Raw genomic sequence first — 15,987 nt, 5'->3', positions numbered from 1 at the left:
GAGCTCTAAAAGGTGCTGAAATTCCCATCAATAATCAGTGCTGTAGAAGCTCGTCTACTGTATGAATAAGCGAATGGACACATTTCGAGAGCTCAGAGACGATCACCTCTGTTGTTGAGTTTGATGCTTAGGGGTAGCTGGGTGGCCATGGCAAGCATATTATGTTGCAGTGCTTGCTGCATGAGCCTTTGCCGCTCCTCTGCTACCATCATCTTCTTCTTCTCTGGGGGTTCGCTGATTTCCAGCTTATCTCTGAGCTGCTCCAGAGTCGCAGCCTGGATAGCAGCTGCAGCTTGAGTCGCTGCCTGGGTAGTCACAGATGCAACGTGATGGCCACTGGGAGACAGAGGGAGAACAACTTGTGCGGACAGACTTCTGGCCACCATGGAATCCTCTGGAAAAAAGAATGCAGTTTATGTTGAACAATATTAGATTCATTTTCATATTATTTGATAAATGTTAAAAAATATTATTTGTTTAAAATGATTGGAATTCCCTTAATTTAGCAACTTACTTACGCTGCCTTGTTTAAATGTCACCCGTGGCGAAACAGCAACGCTTAAAGTCATATTTTCTAAAACATGGATTTGAAACTGTAAGGTATTCTTAGTAAAGGCAATCATTATAATTGACCAAGTAAATTTTGGTGGGATACTGAAATACACATATTGCTTAACAGCAATAAAACTAAACAAAAGTAATAATAATAACGAATGACACTTATATAGCGCTTTTCTAGGGACTCGAAGATGCTTTACAAGCATTATGCCTTCACTCCTCAGTCACACCTGGTGCTGGTAAGCTACCTGTGTAGCCACAGCTGACCTGCCTGCCTTCTGCGCCTCAGCCCCTCCGACCACCACCAAACACCCAACCAACTACAGTTATCCTTAGGCAATGTGGGTTAAGTGTCTTGCCCAGGGACACAACAACGACATGTGCTCGACCCTCCAATTGCAAGGTGTACGCTTACCCTCTGCGTCACGCCGCATAACAGCGAAGACATAAACAGCTTCATAAGAAGCGTGCGAGTTGCACAATTTAGCTTTAGTTAGCTTTCAAACTCTGCGGCTGCAACTGCATAAATGAACCTACCTGCTCATTAAATCAATTCCACTTTATACAATCGTAATAACGGTAAAGACATGAAATAGTTCCGACTAGGGCTACACGATTGTGGCCAAAATAATACTCACGATTATTTTGATCCATATTGTAATCACGATTATTATTCACAATTATTCCTCATGTTAGGGAAAAATCTTTATTTTTATTGCACTATTTTTCAACAAACAGTACGGAAACAGATTTCAGTACAAAATGAATCTTAAAGTGAGTACCAAAGAAATTGACCTTTATCAAGGCTTAACTGTCACAAGGTGCAATCACGAATTTAAACTTAATGGAAGCAAATACAGTTTACGCATAAAAGGCAATAACATTAGCAAGCACTTTTCATTTGAAAATCCCCGTCAATATAGTGAATTGTCAGTGACGGGTAGGCTTCATTGTTCTGCTTGACCATAGGTCAGTCGTGCACATTCCCAAATGGCAAAGAACGCGACGGTTACGATTTTCCTCTGCATTTACTCCTAGCGTTTTTCCACTGCAGTCAGGTCATCCTCCAGTCAAGGCAGCCGCGCCGACGATTGTTTGTGCTATGCATTACGGTAACACGTTCTTCGGGGGTCAACTTCAAAATAATGGCCTCACATATTAATACATTGGACATCCATGCCATTTCTAGGCTTTTATTTAGAAATAGTCACCGGCACATTACCATAATGCTTAGTATGAACAATCGTTGTTGCGTTAGTTTGACCTAAACTTTACAACTGCAGGCTGGCCTGACTGCAGTCATTGTTCATATACTGTAGTGTATTTAATGCCACTTTGGAGAAACAATTGAGCGAGGGGATCACGTTGCTTGTCCAGTCTTTTGCTGTTTTTCTGCCGTTTTTTCAGATGGCTGAACAGATTAGTTGTGTTACCTTGCATTGTTGACAACTCTGCTGTACTCTTATCATATGGTTTCTTGCCCTGAATCAAAACATGTCCAGAAAACGGATGTCGATCCCTTTCCGAGGCGCTTGCTCCAATCTTTGCTGCACTTGCTACTTGAGGCACGATCGCTCTCGTAATTCAACCGAGAGTGACGGAGAGGCTACAGCTGCAGAGAGTGCTGTTGAGCCTCGCGCACTTGTTTAGGGAGCTCGATGAAGCATTCGCCCCCCTGGTGCGATACAATTCATGGATCGGTATGTTTTGAAGTGGAACGATTCGGGTGGGGTATGATGCAATTAATGTTTTGTTGAAAGTAGACAATTTTACAATATGAAATCAACTTGTCAGTACTGTAAATGTGGCATGTCCTTCGAAAGACTTATCAAAGACCATGCATCCATCCACTTTCTGTATCGCTTATCCTTATGTGGGTCGCGGGCATGCTTTAGCCTATCCCAGCTATTTTCGGGCGACAGGTGTGGTACACCCTGAACTGGTCGCCAGCCAATCGCAGGGCACATAGAGACAAACAACCATTCGCACTCGCATTCACACCTACGGGCAATTTAGAGTCTTCAATCAACCTATCACGCATGTTTTTGGGATGTGGGAGGAAACCGGAGTACCTTGGAGAAAACCCACGCAGGCACGGGGAGAACATGCAAACTCCACACAGGTGGGACCGGGATTTGAACCCCGGTCCTCAGAACTGTGAGGCAGATATGCTAACCAGTCGTTCACCGTATTTGTAATTTTTGCCATGTTAATTAATGTATTTTTTTAAATTTGATATATACTGTATTTATAACTAGGGCTGGCTCTTTGTGTACAATGTTTCACTCAACACATGCTTCTTTTAGTAGGCTCTTTTAATGTTTTTGGCCTATGTGTGACTTTGTGTGGTTTGTAAAACATGACTCAGCTCTCAGCCGGGGGAGATACGGTGCGCTGTGATTGTCACATTGCACATGATGTCCAGACATCGGTGGTAATTCCCACTCATTCTCTATTGAATAGCTGTTCTTTGACTTCATCCTTATCTTTGTTGTACAACTCTGGCACGTACTTGTTAGTGAAATGTTGTCGAGACAATATGATGTATCGCTGCTCGAAAGTTTATATCATGTCCCGAAAACCTCTTTAAAAAAGTCTTTAACAATAAATAAGGCTATTGAGGCTGTTATTACCTTTGCACTTGCCGAGTTGTGGGTGAGTTTTGGCTGGAAGAAGTCTTGCATGTGCATGTCGTTGTGCTAGCTGTGCTAGCTTCCTCCTCGCCTGCAGATTTGTCGTACTATCGTACTTTAGCGCAGTTTCAGTTTACAGCTTTTGCGTATGGTGACACTTTTATCCACGACTCCATTATTCATATAAAATCCAAATTTCTTCCACACCTTGGACTTTAAACTTGCTGCGAGCGTCTGACGTAAGTGTAACATCATTGCAAGATCAGGCAATCGGCCAGTTCAAGCTATATTGAGACCGATGCACTCGCATCTTTTAAATCAAAAATTATTTTCCAATTCAAATTGTTTTTTGTTATTCATTGATACCTCCAAAAAAACACCATTTATTTTGCTGTCTGCTTTAAGGCTACCTTATCCTGGCACTTCAGCTCACAGATCTCTCTGGTGTATTCTAACAACATAATGAGTCTCTCTCTAGTGGCATTGAAGGTAAAGACAGCTTGAGTGACAAAGAAAGACCCCCCCCCCCAAAAAAAAGGAACTCTGAAGACATTAAGGGGCATTTGTGTTAGTTTTCATGGAAAATGCATATTAAACAATAGGAAAAAAATCCTATACAGTGGAACCTTGATAGAAAGGACTAATGGGTGTAGGGGTCGTCCGATATAGCCGTTTGTCCGTTGTATTGTAGCAACTGTACAGTACAAAATTATTGTTTTGTAGGTTTTTTTCGTGGCCTAAAACGCCCAATACAGAAAATTACAAAATTATCGTAAATAATTACAAAAAAAAGCTTGAAAATGTTTTAAAGTTTCACATTTTATCCAAACTTACCAAACTGGTGTTCTTGGTCATTGTGACATTGTTGATATACAGCACTCATCATAGGCGAGTCGCTTTCATGAGCCACGAGAAATTTGTGTTCTTCCCAGTTTCAAATCCGTTGCCAAAGGCAAAAACAATAACTGTAACTGTACCAAAAATAGCATGTTCCAGACTGTTTTGTATTAAATATTACTTTTGAATATTTTTCTGAGAAACAATTATGACTTCTTGATGGATAACAACTGCCAATAATCCAAATAAAGGTCTATCAGTAAAATGAATTGCTTTTCAAAATGAAATTCAGTGGACCGTGTCTTTACTGTTTTTGATCAAATTAATCGAAAATGATCCATATCTTGCCTTTCTCGAACACAGGCATCTGCGAGTTAGTGGTCATTGGTAAGTGGGAAAGTTGTATCCTCGGTGAAGACAGCAGTATGGGGGTGCCCACAGGAGAGTAGTTGAAAATGGGAGAGCCGTAGCTCTGCCGACGGCCTTCCCGCCGATTGCTGTCGATAGCTGCCTGAAGCTCACCAGGGGAGCTCAGTCCCCGCTTTTCACATTCATATGGGTAAAGGTACTTCATGTACCTGTGGGAAAGAACAAATTCTCATTCACTTAATGTTTTACTTTAACACAGGGTTTCTCAGCTACCAGGCTGTGGCCCTGTATTACTTTTCTTCGCAGAGAAATTATTAAAAAATTTAACCGTAGTTTTCTTTACATGCAACAGACCATTTTATTTAGAAAAATGACAACCATCTTGGCACTGTTTAGGCCATTTTGCACTACCAAAGGGGATCAAGGTACAGAAGCCCAAACAGTTGAGATGTATAAAAACCCTTAACCTGCCCTCACACTCCAAATGCCCTCTGGTATCGATGAAAACTCATGTAGGTAGACATTTTAAGTAGTTGTAAATTATAATTATATAAACATTATAAACCAGGGCGACACAACGAGCGAGTGGTTAGCACATCTATTTCACCATTCTGAAGGTTGAGGTTTGAATCTCAACTTCAGGCTTCCTGTGCGGAGTTTTCATGTTCTCCCCATTCTTGCGTGGGAGTGAGTCTGATGGATCATTCAATCTAATACAATTCGTGGCCAGATTCACCCAGCAATTGACTGGCAACTAGTCCAGGGTGTACCACACCTCCCACCCTGCTACCCTAATTAGCGCTATAGAAAATGGTTGGCTAGCCAGATTCATTTAAATATTTGCTGTTTTTGTGTTGTAAAAAAAGTAAATCTAAAACTATAAATGCTATTAAATAGAAACTGTGATTGTCAGGTGAAGACTCTGCATAGTTTGCTAAATTTTCAGGTGTATAATAGACCATTAGAGGTTTAAGTGGGACTTAAGGAAACGAGAAGGTGATATTTAAGCCAAATCCCTTGTTGCTGATTGTGTGTAATTCATCTTGGTCACACACGGAGCATTTGCGATTGTCCCCTGGCTTGAGTGCCGGTTGTCAAGACTCGGAAGTGATCATTTCTGCTCATACTCACTGTGTTCGGAGAGTAAAAGCTGCACTGGTAATGGAGGTAGGAAGGTTAAGGCCCTTGGTGATCTCACGCCATATTTTCTTATTGATGACTTCCACTAAGCCACCTTTTTCAGTGACGAGCTTGTAGAGCATGTAAAGATCCAACACCTGCTTTGCCATGATGGGAATCCGATTCACTGGGGTACCTGCAGTAAGCAAACACAATATCCGCAATCAATTCCATTAACTTTGGCTCCTTCCATCAATAGGCGTCTACACGTTCTTATAAAAAAACATTTATCTCAAGCAAGTCAAATGTCTGACAGCTTTGTTCACAGTAAGAAATCTAACATTCAGAAAGTTTCTAGTTTCGTCGAGGTGAATTGAGTGGAAATGGCTTCTTTAAATATGAATGTACAATTCTGCGATGTGCTGAAACTAACAACCAAATCATAAACTTTGACAACTATGTTGTGAGAAATTAAATACATTCTATTATCATACATGAAAGAAAGAAAACAGAAGAAAATAGAGGAAAACGTCTTAATTTGTTTAAAATATTCTGAATGTAGTCAGTTGAAAAAGGGTGGATTTTCTTTTTTAGTGAATGACTAAGCCCTGACCCTTATTAGCAAAATAAAGACACTGAGCTAATAATTTGTGTTTGCAATTAAATGTCAGGCAATAAGACAGAATACCCACTCTTTGTTTTAAGATTCTACAGTGGTTGACCCTGAGATAATTACCCCGGATTTTGCTGACAGACTTCCATTGTGCCCATTGGATTTACCATAATAGGGATCAATAGCTCCAGAAATATAGTGCAAGTAGCAGTGAGGCCTTTACAGTGAGGGGGAGGAGAGCTTGAAGTATCGTCTGAGGTGGTAAAACCACATCAATTAAGTTCAGTAATTATGGGTTCATTTTGTGGTACTGGCATGGGAACGGATGAGACTCTATTAAAACAGAAGATTGATGTCCTCCTTTCTGCTAAGACAATATCATCAATACGTCTCAGGGTGCAGAACCTGAAACCAGCAGAAAGTGCCCAAGTGGCTTGCGTTAGACCAAAAATTGCATCAGCAGGTAATTAACTTTCACGGATAAGCAAATTTGTCTAATGAACTAAAAAACAAAACAAAACAACAACAACAACGAATTCCGCCTGAACAAATCTGATAATGTGAAAATTCTACTGACCAGTTAAAAATCGTGTGAGCTGTAAACAGTGCCTGAGATACACCGCCCAAAGAACGTGTAATACAATCTGCTATCGCCTTTTGAGCATGTACAACACCTCAAAATGACATAGCGTTTTTTTTTTTTTTTAAATCTGCAATATATTTTGCGATGTGAATAATACAGGATCAGTGTTGGGAAAGTTCATTTGCTATGCGAACTAGTTCAAAGTTCAGTTCATTATTCCAAAAATGAACTACTTCAGTTCATAGTTTAAAAAAATTTGAACTAAGTTCACTGGTCCAAAAACGAACTACAGTTCATAGTTCTTTTTTTTTTTTTTTTTTTCCCCAATATGTTGCCGACGGGTTATTACCGCCGAAATACAGGCATTTCATTTCCCCATTTCTCCATTCAGTCCAAACTAGTAGCCATCTGCATCTTTCACCTTACTATTTCAAAAACATGAGGAAAAACATGTATGAGGAAATAAAACAAAAACAGGACTTTTGTCCTAAATGTGCCAACAAAAACATGCAACACAGGTACGATGGTGAAAGGACATTGATAACTTTGCATTCCTCGCAGCTCTGGCTGACTTATTGACAAAATCCATCCATCCATCCATTGTCTGTACCGCTTTATCCTCACAAGGGTCGCGGGCGTGCTGGAGCCGATCCCAGCTATCTTTGAACTGGTCGCCAGCCAATTGCAGGGCACATATAAACAAACAACCATTCGCGCACACATTCACACCTAAGGGCAATTTAGAGTCTTCAATTAACCTACCCTGCATGTTTTTGGGATGTGGGAGGAAACCGGAGGGCCCGGAGAAAAGCCACGCAGGCACGGGGAGAACATGCAAACTCCACACAGGCGGGGCGGGATTTGAATCCCGGTCCTCAGAACTGTGAGGCAGATGTGCTAACCAGTCGGCCGCCGTGCCGCCTTATTGACAAAATAATTTATCTATTCTTATATTACAAAACAAAATAAATTATATTTTCACTACAGTGCCCTGGAAGTGCAAAACAAAACAAATTGTGAAACACTTTTACATTTCAGAAAACACATTAACAAAAGCAGCAACACTTTCAACAGTTTTCCCCTACGGTGAAAATATATTTCCGGGTTTGCGAGCCATGCCGCCACGCTGCCTCAGCTAAAGCCATATAAATAGTATGTAAAGCATCAACTGTTGATTTACATCAATAGTAACTTATATTCATAATGTATAATGTGCTTGTGCATGAAAAAGCGAAGTTTGTGACCAAAGTACGTTCAAATGAATGGAGCCGGCAGCTTCCTTTCAAATATCCACACTTTCCCCCTTAATTCTCGCCAGCATCTTCTGTCTTCAACAGTCAGCTTCTTCCTTAACTCTTGTTATGGTTGAGCAAATGTGATCAAGTACAATATATTGTATATACAACGTCAAACGTCTATACAGGTTCGCTGTTCAGGCCTTCCATGTTGCACAGGGTTTGGCAGGGTTTAGGGTTAATGGCACTTATATTAACGCCGCCACACGTAAGAAGTCACATACTTCTTTTATCGTCTGGAAGCAGGGGAGCGTGTTCTACAGGGATACAGCAGCCCATTATAGTGCAGTGGCGCGTGTCTTGGAGCCAGTTATATTGGAGCAGGGCGTGTCCTTCCAGTACCTGGCATGGCAGCAATCCCCGAACCCGTTGGTGGACACCAGCGGTGAGAGATGCCGTCAAGCTGAAGAAGGAGTCCTATCGGACCTTTTTGGCCTGTGGGACTCCAAAGGCAGCTGATGGGTACTGGCTGGCCAAGCGGAATGCAGCTTTGGTGGTCGCTGAGGCAAAAACTCGGACATGGGAGAAGTTTGGTGAGGTCATGGAGAACTTCCAGACAACTTCGAGGAAATTGTGGTCCACCATCCGGCGTCTCAGGAGGGGGAAGAAGCGCCCCATCAACACTGTGTATAGTGGGGATGGGGCACTGCTGACCTCGACTCGGGACGTTGTGAGTCGGCGGGGAGAATACTTCCTCAATTCCACAGACACGCCTTCCCATGAGGATGCAGAGTCTGGGGTCTCTGAGGCGGGCTCTCCTATGTCTGGGGTTGAGGTCACCAAGGTGGTTAAAAAGCTCCTCGGTGGCAAGGAGTGGATGAAATTCCTAAAGGCTCTGGATGTTGTAGGCCTGTCCTCTTTGACACACCTCTGCAACATCGCTTAGACATCGGGGACAGAGCCTTTGGATTGGCAGACTGGGGTGGTGGTCGCCCTTTTTAAGAAGGGGGACCGGAGGGTGTGTTCCAACTACAGGGGGATCACACTCCTTGCCGGCAGTAAGTCGGACTTGTTTCCGGTGAATATCTTGGGCTCTTATTCACAAGTGAGGGGAGAATGGAACGGGAGATCGACAGGTGGATCGGTGCAGCGTCTGCAGTGATGCGGACTTTGTATCGGTCGGTTGCGGTGAAGAAGGATCTAATCCGAAAGCTCTCTATTTACCGGTCGATCTACGTTCCTACCCTCACCTATGGTCACGAGCTGTGGGTCGTGACGGAAAGAACAAGATCTCGGATACAAGCGGCCAAAATGAGTTTCCTCTGCAGGGTGTCCGGGCTCTCCCTCAGAAATAGGGTGAGAAGCTCGATCATCCGGGAGGGGCTCACATTGGAGCCGCTCCTCCTTCGCATTGAGAGGAGCCAGATGAGGTGGCTCGGGCATCTGTTTAGGATGCCGTGTACCTGCCTATTCTCATTCTGAAGTGCGAAATAGGAAATGCAACAGATGTATGGAACAATCTTTTGAGCATGTCATGGTCTTTCTCTGCAGTTCCGTTGTTCCGTTCTTGGGTGGCACTTTGTGACCCTCTCGCCCTCTCTCTCTCTCCCCCTCTCTCTTTGCCCAGTTATCAGCACCACCTCGGCCACACACCTGTTGCCAATCAGCACTCTACTGCATTTAAGCCTGCCTGATCCAAGACTCCACTGCCTTCCATACAAAGAGCCTCATGTTCCTAGGCCCGAGCCCGACTCTGGGGACTTAGGTGCATGCAGCCAATTCATCCTAAATTGTTCCCAAGTCTTCAACTTACGTTAAGCTATCCCACCGAACAATCCAAGGTCGATTTTGTCACTAACCTCCTCCGCGGTAAAGCAGCTAAATGGGCAACCGTGGATGACGCCACGCTAAGGGCGATTTTCCTGAATGGTGTTTCAGAGCAGCTGAAGGATGAGCTCGCTGCTCGGGACGAGCCCTCTTCACTCGAGGATCTCATTTCACTATCCATTTGCCTTGACCACCGGTTACGGGAAAGAGCACGTGAGGGGGGTTAGAGCACGTAAAATAATTTCCACCGTGGCCACTGCACCATCAGCACCTCACCCGTCTTCTGCACCTCCGACTGCCTCTGCGTCACCCCCCACTGCACCAGATGAGCCCATGCAACTTGGTAGCACGAGAATAGACCCCCAGGAACGTTGGTACTTTTTAAATTATTATTTAATTTAGTCATTCTAACTTTGGTCAGCCAAGGAAATTTTGTCAGATGCAAACTTCCCCAAATCAATCTCCAGACTTATACCCGATAGAGTATTTAGTTGTTAAAAGGGGGACTAAAAGGAATAACCCCCATAAAACAACAACTGAAAGGGGCTACAGTGATACCTGGAAAAGCAACACAAAAGATGAATGTAAGTTTGGTGATGTTAGTGGGTCACAGGTTTGAAGTTATTCATTCTTGCACGCAAATGATGTGTAACTACAGTGCTGGAAGAAAGTATTCTCAAATTCATATTTTTTTTTCATAGTTTCAATACTTTAAGTTCGTCAAACAAATGTAAATGTCAGAAAACGATAACCCAAGGAGATATAAAATGCAGTTTTTAAATGGTGATTTTATTTATATTTATAAAATCTAGCTAGTTGGTCCTGTGTAAAAACATAATTGACCCCTAAACTTAATAATTGGTTGGGCCACCCTCAGAAGCTACAAATCAAGCATTTTCTATAATTCCAATGTGTCACATCTCTGTGAAGATATTTTAGCCTACTTTTCCTTGCAAATGTTTTTAAATTCAGCAACACTGGAGGGTTTTCGAGCATGAACGGCCTTTTTAAGGTCCTGCCACAACATTTAGATCGGATTCAAGTCCGGACTTTGACGAGGCCACTCAAAAACCTTCATTTTGTTTTTTTAAGTCATTCAAAAGTTGACTTGCTGTGTTTTGGATCACTGTCCTGCTGTAGAACCCAAATGCACTTCCGAACCCGAATGCGCTTGCGAACATTCTCCCTCAGGATTTTCGGGTAAAGAGCAAAATCAATCAAAACAGGTACAGGTCCTGAAGCAGCAAACCAGACACAGACGATCAGACTACCGCCGTGCGTGCGTGCGTGCGTGCGCGTGCGTGCGTCTGTGTGTGTGTGTGTGTGTGTGTGTGTGTGTGTTTCAGTAGGTAGAGCAGGTCGTCCAGTGACCGAAGGGTCCTTGGTTTGAATCCTGGGCAAGACACTGAATCCTAATTTGCTCCCAGTGGGCCTCTCAGCGCCTTGTATGGCAGCAGCCGCCCATTGGTGTATGTGTGTGTGAGTAGGTGAATGTGAGGCTTCGTAAAGCGCTATATAAGTGCAGCACGGTGGCCGACTGGTTAGAGCGTCGGCCTCACAATTCTGAGGAGCGGGGTTCAATCCCTGACCCTGCCTGTGTGGAGTTTGCATGTTCTCCCCGTGCCTGCGTGGGTTTTCTCCTGGCACTCCGGTTTCCTCCCACATCCCAAAAACATGCATGAATTGAAGACTCTAAATTCCCCGTAGGTGTGAATGTGAGTGCGAATGGTTGTTTGTTTGTATGTGCCCTGCAATTGGCTGGCAACCAGTTCAGGGTGTACCCCGCCTCCTGCCCGATGATAGCTGGGATAGGCTCCAGCACGCCCGCGACCCTAGTGAGGAGAAGCGGCTCAGAAAATGGATGGGTGGGTGGATATATATTTTTTTTTTTTACAACCCCAATTCCAATGAAGTTGGGACGTTGTGTTAAACATAAATAAAAACAGATTACAATGATTTGCAAATCATTTTCGACCTATATTTAATTGAATACACTACAAAGACAGCGGCACGGTGCAAGACTGGTTATCTCATCTACCTCACAGTTCTGAGGACCGGGGTTTAAATCCCAGCCCCGTCTGTGTGGAGTTTGCATGTTCTCTCCGTGCCTGCATGGGTTTTCTCCGGGTACTCCGGTTTCCTCCCACATCTCAAAAACATGGATGGTAGGTTGATTTAAGACTCTAAATTGCCCGTAGGTGTGAATGCGAGTGGGAATGGTTGTTTGTTTGTGTGTGCCCTGCGTTTGGCTGGCGACCAGTTCAGGGTGTACCCTGCCTCTCGCTTGAAGATAGCTGAGATAGGCTCCAGCACGCCTGCGACCCTAGTGAGGAGAAGCGGTATAGAAAATGGATGGATAGTTCTAAACCGCTACCTCTCTCTCGTTACATTACAACACACTGATTTTGATAGAAATTACTGGCTGCACGCTTACACGACACTGCATATACTTTTTGTTTCGTATGTAAAAAACACATGGGCAGCCTGCCACCGTGGGGGACTTAGGTTCAAGACCCCGACTGGACCATCCGCCAACATCCCCCGGACTCACGGCTGTGGTGTCCTTGAGCAAGACACTGATACCCCGAAATGCTCCCCGGGCGCTTCAGCTGCCCCCTGCTCCAGTGTGTTCCACTAACATGTGTATGTGTTCACTGTGATGGGTTAAATGCAGAGAACAAATTTTGTGTGCATGCATGCATGTTCATGACAATAAAAGATGATTCTTCTTCTTCTTCTTCAAAACATGGACCAGTGGTGAACCTTCCCAGGAGTGGCCGGCCTACAAAGATTACCCCAAGAGAACAGCAATGACTCATCCAGGAGGCCACAAAGGAACTCAGGACATCTTCTAATGAACTGCAGGCCTTGCTAGCCGCAGTTAAGGTCAGGGTTCACAACACAAGAATAAGAATGAGACTGGGCAAAATTGGCATCCATGGCAGAGTTCCAAGGCGAGAACCACTGCTGACCAAAAAAAAAAACATAAAGGTTCATATTACTTTTTCAAAAAAACATCTGAATGATGAACCAGCCATATAACCATTCATTTAAAAAACTGTTATTTTGTTGAAAATACAATAATCAGGCAAACAAGGTTTGAATAAATTAATTCCTTAGTTTCTGTCTGACAGAATCTGAGGCAAGACAAGGCAGTGGTCCCCAACCACTGGGCCATGTGGTACCAGGCCAGACTAATAGTACATTCACCTCCCAACCCCCTCCCTGCCCTCCCCCCCACACACACACCGACCCACCCACCCAAACCCCCCTGTCGACGATTCCTTTGACATCAGGAGACTCAATGCTTTAAGGAAAATGTATGGTCTTTCAATACTGACATTGATGTCTTTGTCTCCTTAATTCAGTGAAAGAGATATCTTTTAAAAGAATGAAGATCGAGGCCTTTTGTCACCATAAATGATCTCATCAGGTCATATATCAGTGTGACAATAAATAATGATGGTCAAGACTAAAGAATTATGTACATAATGTAGTTCATTGAGTCCAACAGTTGCCTTCAATAGATCCCCTCCAAGAAAATATAATTTTTAAATGGAGAAAAGTAGATTATCAGGGCCTCTTGAGTGCTAATGCTTGGCTTCTTTGCTGATGTGCTCACTTCCAAGTCGAGAAGAGGATGAAAAATTGTCCTCATTATTGATGTTGCTCTTTTACCTTGTGAAATGAACAACACCACATAAGAGATTAGACCCCACTGCCATAACACCTTCATTAATTGATTAAATTGTGGACCACAAGATTCTTGACCCTACGTTGTATAAAAGACACATTTTTTTTAACAAGAAAACAACAAAACATCAACTTAAAGGAAGCTCAAAAGCTAACGCAGGAGACAATTTTAAAGCACGAAACAATAAAATGTATTGTCAGTTCAAGCGAAGACTTGAGCATTTATCTAAAGTGACACTGAAGCCGCCTTTTCTTCAGCCACAAAGTATTTTAACCAGTGAAGTTAAGAAAAAGTGCTGACGGACGTCTTCAGAGATAATTATCAATTTATGAATATAACCTCTGGGAAACAGTAAATCATAAAGGGTATTTATCCATCCATCCATCCATTCTCAATACCAGACTTCGGGCAAAAGGCAGAATACACCCTGAACTGGTTTCCAGTCGGTCGCAGGGCACATATAGACACGGACAACCACTCGCACTCACATTCGCACCGTCACTGAGTGGGAACTGAACCCACGCTCCCTGCAACGAAGTCAGGCGAATGCGCCACTCAAGACACAAAAAAAGTCTGTGCTGCCTTGGAATCTCTCATTTAAGCTTCCATGTCTTACTTCCATCATCACAGTGAGCAGTTGGGGTTAGCACGTCTGCCTCACAGTCAGGACAGGAGATCCGGGTTTGACTCGCCGTCGGAACATCTGTGTGGTCCCATTCCTGATATTATTCTTATCGATTCTCTTTGGGTGAGGGAATCAACTAATACAAATGATATATGATACGACTGATGTCATGACCCATATATACTATGACATTATATGACAGGATAATACATTTGTTTCTGCGTTGTGTTGTGTGAGTAATTTTATATCCCGCTATATATATATATATATATATATATATATACGGAAAGTATTCAGACCCCGTTAAATTTTTCACTCGTTTCATTGCAGCTATTTGCTAAAGTCATTTCAATTCATTTTTTTCCTCATTAATGTACACACAGCACCCCATATTGACAGAAAAAAATGGAATTGTTGACATTTTTGCAGATTTATTAAAAAAGAAAAACTGAAATATCACACAGCCATAAGTATTCAGACCCTTTGCGCAGTACTTAGTAGAAGCAGCCTTTTGAAGTAATACAGCCATGAGACTTTTTGGAAATGATGCAACAAGTTTTTCACACCTGGATTTGGGAATCATCTGCCATTCCTCCTTGCAGATCCTCTCCAGCTCTGCCAGGTTGGATGGTGAACGGCCATTTTCAGGTCTCTCCAGAGATGCTCAATTGGGTTTAAGTCAGGGCTCTGGCTGGGTTATTCAAGAACAGTCACTGAGTTGTTCTGAAACCACTCGTTCATTATTTTGGCTGTGTGCTTAGGGTCATGTCTTGTTGGAAGGTGAACCTTCGGCCTAGTCTAAGGTCCTGAGCACTCTGGAGAAGGTTTTCGTCCAGGATATCCCTGTACTTGGCCACATTCATCTTTCCTTCGATTGCAAGCAGTCGTCCTGTCCCTGCAGCTGAACCCCCCCCCCCCAAGCATGATGCTGCCACCACCATGCTTCAATGTTGGGACTGTATTGGACAGGTGATGAGCAGTGCCTGGTTGTCTCCACACATACTGGTTAGAATTAAGGCCAAAGACCAGAGAATCTTATTTCTATTATTAGTCCTTCAGGTGTTTGTTTTTTTAGCAAATTCCATGCGGGCTTTCATGTGTCTTGCACTGAGGAGAGGCTTCCGTCAGGCCACTCTGCCATAAAGCCCCGACTGGTTGAGGGCTGCAGTGTTGGTTGACTTTCTAGAACTTTCTCCCATCTCTATCTCTGGATCCAACACAGCTGGACTCCAATGAAGGTGTAGAACCATCTCAAGGATGATCAGAAGAAATGGACAGCACCAGACTTAAATATATGAGTGTCACAGCAAAGGGTCTGAATACTTATGGCTGTGTGATATTTCATTCATTCATTCATTCATGTTCCGTTCCGCTTATCCTCACTTGGGTCGCGGGCATGCTGGAGCCTATCCCAGCTATATTTCAGTTTTTCTTTTTTAATAAATCTGCAAAAATGTCAACAATTCCGTTTTTTTATGTCAATATGGGGTGCTGTGTGTACATTAATGAGGGAAAAAATAATTTTAGCAAATGGCTGCAATACAACAAATTTAAGGGTGTCTGAATACATTCCGTACCCACTGTGTATATATATATTGCCCCTTAAAATTTCATGAAATTAACGGCAATTTTCTCTGATCTTTTCTCCATTTATTTTTAAAACACATTTTATACAGAAAAACTTAAATGAATAAAAGACAAAAATTACAATAAGACAACTATACAGTGGAAAAACATTAAAAATGCAGTACCTGGCAGTAAAATCAGTTTTCAAGGAATGTACACTGTTGTTCTATACATTGTAATGTAGTTTAATTTACATTGTTGTTTACATCCATGCTCCTATACAGTGCAGTAAACAAGTATTTGCAGGTGACGTAGTCGCACGATTACC

The 15,987-nt window shown here is 42.9% G+C and overlaps 1 protein-coding gene across 1 annotated transcript in view; it reads right to left on the bottom strand.

Moving 5' to 3' along the window:
* Positions 1-15,987, bottom strand: part of arid3c (AT rich interactive domain 3C (BRIGHT-like)) — a 91,688-nt gene that overhangs the window by 33,367 nt on the left and 42,334 nt on the right. The window contains exons 4-6 of the mRNA XM_061768333.1: positions 5,529-5,712; positions 4,377-4,606; positions 107-394 (exon numbers count right to left, since the gene is read on the bottom strand). Coding sequence (XP_061624317.1) covers positions 107-394; positions 4,377-4,606; positions 5,529-5,712 — 702 coding nt within the window. The remainder of the gene's footprint in view (positions 1-106; positions 395-4,376; positions 4,607-5,528; positions 5,713-15,987) is intronic.

Source organism: Phyllopteryx taeniolatus, chromosome 3 (genome assembly GCF_024500385.1).
Source record: "Phyllopteryx taeniolatus isolate TA_2022b chromosome 3, UOR_Ptae_1.2, whole genome shotgun sequence".
In the NCBI taxonomy this organism is placed as follows: Eukaryota; Metazoa; Chordata; class Actinopteri; order Syngnathiformes; family Syngnathidae; genus Phyllopteryx; species Phyllopteryx taeniolatus.
This window is presented reverse-complemented; position numbering and strand designations above follow the sequence as displayed.